The sequence below is a fragment of the Gavialis gangeticus genome, unplaced genomic scaffold (assembly GCF_001723915.1).
Source record: "Gavialis gangeticus isolate Ggan-Ray unplaced genomic scaffold, GavGan_comp1, whole genome shotgun sequence".
NCBI lineage: Eukaryota > Metazoa > Chordata > Crocodylia > Gavialidae > Gavialis > Gavialis gangeticus.
Window position 1 is genome coordinate 199,943,275 of NW_017729032.1, and position 5,359 is coordinate 199,948,633.

Genomic DNA, 5,359 nt, shown 5'->3' on the forward strand with positions numbered 1-5,359 from the left:
ATTCCCCCAGATCCTGATGAGCACCCCTGATAAATTTATAGATGGCCACCAGATCGTCCCTGAGCCCATATCTTGGATGCCAGTGAGGATAAAGTGTAGGAAGGGAAAGGAAGTGCTACATTAGTGTTTGCCTAACTGTGGGGTGTGCAACAGAGTTGCTAAAGGAATGGCATGGTAGGTACATATACTAATGTGGGTAGACCTTTAATAACATAGGGTGAGATGGGATGGAGAGGTCTGGCTGAGAAAGTGTTACCAGGTTTCATTTTCCTAAAAGCACTCATCTTTCAAACTTTTGTGGAACTTCAGAGAAAGGGAAGAAGGGGGAAAGGGGCTATGCCAGTGGGGTTTGAATTGTAGGATAGAGGAATGTCCTCTTTGACATAAAAAAAGCTTTTCTCTAATAGGATGCATTTTTTAAAGTTAATCTGTCCCTGTCTAATTCTTCTCCTCTCTTCTTTTTCTCTGTTCTGTTTCTTCTTCTTCTAGTGATCTTTTCTTCTTTTCCTTTGGCTGTGCTTCTCTTTTGCACCTCTGCTTAGCCTTTCAAAACCTGCAGCTCATATCCTGCTTCCCCCTGATATTCCCCTTATGTGAATATGATTATTGGACAGCTCTACCGAGCATAGCATCACTTTAAGGCAGAAAGAAATGCTGCCTCTAAACTGCACACTTCCTGAGATGCAGGGAGCACCAAAGAACACTTCTGCCGCCTCCTGATACACAAAACTAGGACTGGCAACATGACTGGAACAGGAAGAGCAAAAGGTTTCCTGTGCAGTCTGCTTTGCTTCAGCCCAAAAAAACCCACCAAGAAGCTGCCTTCTATTTTCCATTAGTGATGGTTTCCTTGGATTCATTCACATTGGCCCTTTCAAAAGCTGGTGGAGAAATATAGCTCCCAGAGTGGCTCATTTGGTTTTTAATGCAGCAAACAATGTGAATGGGACACTGCCTGGCTCTGCCAGTTTAAAAACTTTTATGCTGATGGAGACATTTTTCAAAACATAGAAAAGTGACAAAACATGCAAGGGACAGTGCTGGCGGGGGCGGGTGCTGGAACTTTTGGTATCTACTCCAGGCTGTTTAGATAACGTTCTTATTCCCCTCTCCAGTTTAAGAACTGAAAGTGCTGGATCCTCACAGATTTGAGTCAATATGCTTAATCTGTTTGTAAAGAAAGGGTGTGGGTTAATGCATGGGGGAGGGGTGTGGAAAAGCATAGATTTCCCTTATTGTCCGCTAGATGTCAGCATAGAACATGCTATACCTGCCTCCTGCTTCTAGCATCCATTTCAGTTTCATATGCTGAACCTGGGGGTCAGAGTGATGCTGTGGGACAGAGGTTCTCCAGATGCAAGTTGCAGATGAAGAGTTGTGCGTGCAGCTCAGTGGCAAAACTTCCTAACTGCTATCCTCTCCTTAATCCCTTAGTACTTTCTCCAGAGGAGCATGCTGTGAGCAGCTATCGTGCATCCCAGAGGCAGGAAGTCTAATGCTAAAAGGAGTAGATTGTCATGATGAGATGAAAATACAAGGATTCAGTTGTTCAAAGAACTGTATATAAAAGCACATGAGACATTCAGTGGAAGTGGTTCTGGTTGATTTCTGGTAGCAGTGGTGAGCTTCACCTTCTTTTAGACATGCTTTAGGAGAGATAAAGCATTTAGAACTAGAGTGTGCTTATGATCTCTGATTCTGTAGCTGTTCTGTGTGCTCTCCTCTTGTGACGGGAGCCAGCAAGAGGGCCATTAAACCTGGAAGTCTGGCATGTATTGGCAACCTAATGTGACATACTTGGATATTGTAAATGAGTTTTCACTTTTAATCCCTCTGGAGCTACTAAAAGTCTTCAGAGTTGGCCACAGCCATGGCAGCAGTTCTGTTCTGACAGCAATTAATGTCAGTGCTCACCCTCACCACAGTGATTCTGGATGTCCATCCTGAGCAGGCCTTAACTGTTTTGTTTTCTCATTTTTCTAGATCACAGGAGTTATTCTTCTTGCTGTTGGAGTCTGGGGGAAGCTCACTTTAGGCACTTATATCTCGCTCATTGCTGAAAACTCTACCAATGCCCCCTATGTGCTTATTGGGACTGGTACCACAATTATTGTCTTTGGGCTGTTCGGATGTTTTGCTACTTGCCGCGGAAGCCCATGGATGCTGAAACTGGTACGTATGTGAAAGTAGCTACCACACTGCAATTTGGTGTTGTCTATATCAGTGCACTTTTCTTAAGCCTAAGTAGATGTTAATTGTGTTTGTGGCAAACAGGAAAGCTTTTATGCCTTAATAATATTCCCCAAGTCTCTTGAGAACAAAGAAAAAAAAATCCCCAAGATATTTTCACTAAATCCAGTCACTAGTTGAGTGTTAATGACTCGGTCTTCTCTGCAGTATGCAGAACTCCAACAACCAAAGCACTGCTGGTGAATCAAACATGTTATTACTGCATTTTAAAAGTTAAAAATGGTATAATGGAATGTCTAGGGCAGGGGTGCTCAACCCGTGGGTTGCAGGTCAGATCCAGCCCCCAGCACCATATCATCCTGTCTGTGAGGCTCCCTATGAGTTATGGCCCTATAGACTAGGTTGGGTGCACTGTAAGCTAGGTTGGTGCATGTGGCCACAACAAGGCCCTTGGAGCCTGAGTTCTGCACATGGGAGTGGGTGGGAGCAGCATGGGGCCCCCAAAATCCAATTCCAGTGTGCAGGACTGGGCAGGGGCAGTGCAGGGACTGGGACCCCATCCTGGTGCTCAGGATCAAATCCAACCCACAGACAGTCCCCATGCCTGTTATCTGGCCTGTAGGCCCAAACTGGTTGAGCACCACTAGTCTAAGAGATTCCACTTGAACTAGCACATACTAGTGTTTCACTTCTGGCATTCTGTATGTATGCCTGTAAAACCAGGTCAGCATTACTAAGACAGTCTTCCTCCTGTATGTTTGGAGAGGTGCATTGAACCAGTTGTAGGGAGATAGTTCAGGTTAGGTTTTGAGATTTCCAGTGTATTTCAGAATGTAAGGCAGGGTGACAAACTGACCCCTGGCCCCAGGCTGGATCCACATCACATCCCAGGTGAAATCCATGGAGCTGCATTTGGGAGGCAGTGTGTGTCCAGGCTAGATGGCAGTATGAGTCTAGGGGTATGCATTTGCACAGAGCTCCATTTATGCAGCATGGAGATGGGGGAATGAGTCTGCAAGGAGCCAGAGGTATGCACCACTGCATGCCCCTGTGCTTCATGAATGGAGCTCTGTGCAGTGGCGCTAAGCCATATTCTGACAGAGCTCTAAGCCATTGCATGTTCCTGGCTCCTCAGAGATGCATGCCCCCTTCTTTGCACTGCATAAACTTGGCTACATGCAGCCGCACACCCCCTAGCCTATTCTGCCACATGCCCCTGGCACTGCCAGCTGGCCAGAGCTCTGCACTACCAAGGGGCCATGCACTTCTGGTAGCCCACCATGCTACTGGTGGGACAGATGCTATCTGTGGTTGCGTGGAATAAATCTGGCCTGTGGGCCATATGTTTGACATCTCTCATATGAGGAAAGTTTTGGCAATGGAAAAAAATACACAGATGAGTTAAAGAACCATGTGGTATATATAGGGACATTGTGGGCAATAAAGTACATGTCATGAGGAAAAATACTTAGAGCCAAATGATGTATGCAATGGAAGAGGGGCAAAATGACTTCTATTGTAATATTTCCTTAAAGCAGTGATTCTCAACCTTTTTAGACCCTAGGCATCCTTCTGTAGCTGTCTAGAATTTAGTGCCACCCCTTTCAAAAGTAGGATCTATGCACAGTGCATGAGGGCTGCTGTGGGGATCAGAGGGGCATGTTGGTACATGACTGGATGCACAAGTTCCAGGAGGGAAAGGCCAAGGGTTATGTGTGATGCTCAGTCCTGACTGACCCAGGAGCCAATCCAGAGTGTGTGCAAGGAACTGTGGGATGAGCTGGGTGAAAAGCCTGGCCCCAGTTCCCTCGCCCACCCGTGGCAGAACACTCTGCTCAGAGAGGTGTCGAGGCCAGCACAGAAGTTGCGGAGGGCCATGGCAGGAGCCACAGGAGTCCTCAGAGGAGCAGCTGCAGGCACTGCTTGTCTGCAGGATTTTGGGCAGGTGCCTGGCACCCTCTTTTCACAGGGGCCCGATGATTGTGGCACTCACTTCATGTCAGAAAAGTCCATTTGGCATTGTTTTCTTCTCTTTTTTTGTTTTTTCTGTCTAAAAAAGTTGATTCTGGGGCTAAACTGAAGCCTCTCTTCTGTTCCTAAGCTTTGGTAGAGATTCCAAATACAGACATAGGGCCTGATTCAGTGAAATCTTACATCAGGGGTCGGCAACCCCCAGCACACATGCCAGAGTTTGCCATGTGAGGCCATTTTGCTCAGTACGCCACAGCCGGCCGGGAGTACTGCTGCTCCCATGGAATCTGGGCTGCTCACAGCAGGCAGCCAGGAGGCTGCAAACAGCTGCACCAGCATCTGGAGCCTTGACTGTTCTACAGCAGCGGCAGCTACATGTATGCCTTGGGGTGTACGGCTGGGAAGGGGCCTGCGGCACTGTCACCCTGGCCCTTCCCTTGCCATCTGCCCAGAGACGCACGTGCGCCTACTACCAGCAGCGAGGATCAGGCCGCTCATGGATTCCCCACCATCTGCCTTTGGCATACGAAGTCGAAGTATGGGTAGAAGTTGGGGTGGTTTTAGCATTCCGGCCAAAAACATTTCCAATCCCTGTCTTATATGCTAACGTATTCCCAGCAGGTAGTTGAATGATTTGCATGTACATACTCTAATACTTAGTCAGGTGCTAGCTCCTATCCTACAAGGAGATGATTGCAAGTGACCCATCTACCTCCACAGTGTCCCATTGTTCTCAGTAGGATTCTGCATGAATGCAAGGTTGTGCTTTCACACAATACACTGCAGAATCAAGACTAGTGATTTGAGACCTGTCTCCTTGCATAGTGTGTGTGTGTGCACAGATGTGCATGTAACACACATGTGAATATCAAGAATTGTGTACTTACCATACTTATTCAATTCTTTAACATGGGGAAAACCCTTGTCTTAGAATCGAGTACAAGGGCAGTGGCGAGGGGCAGGCAGCTGCTGTGGCTTGAGCTCCAGTTTGTACCCAGGGTCAGGGCCATAGGCACAGCTGCTGCCTGCCCTCACTCCCACTGCCTCTGCACCTGCCGCCTCCGTCCTGCAGCCTCTTCCCCCTATCTTCTCCCCCACAATGCAGCTTCTGTTCTTCTACCTGCCCCTCTTCCTCCCATCCTTACCTTTGCTCCATGGTAGCTAGCTCTGCATGCTGTTGCCTGGGGAACTGAGCCCA

General features: G+C 47.6%; 1 protein-coding gene across 2 annotated transcripts in view; it reads left to right on the top strand.

Annotated features, from left to right (window-relative positions):
* Positions 1 to 5,359, top strand: part of TSPAN7 (tetraspanin 7) — a 192,264-nt gene that overhangs the window by 152,438 nt on the left and 34,467 nt on the right. For both annotated transcript variants that reach the window (XM_019525142.1, XM_019525141.1), the window contains exon 2: positions 1,984 to 2,172. In XM_019525142.1, the coding sequence (XP_019380687.1) occupies positions 1,984 to 2,172 (189 nt within the window). The remainder of the gene's footprint in view (positions 1 to 1,983; positions 2,173 to 5,359) is intronic.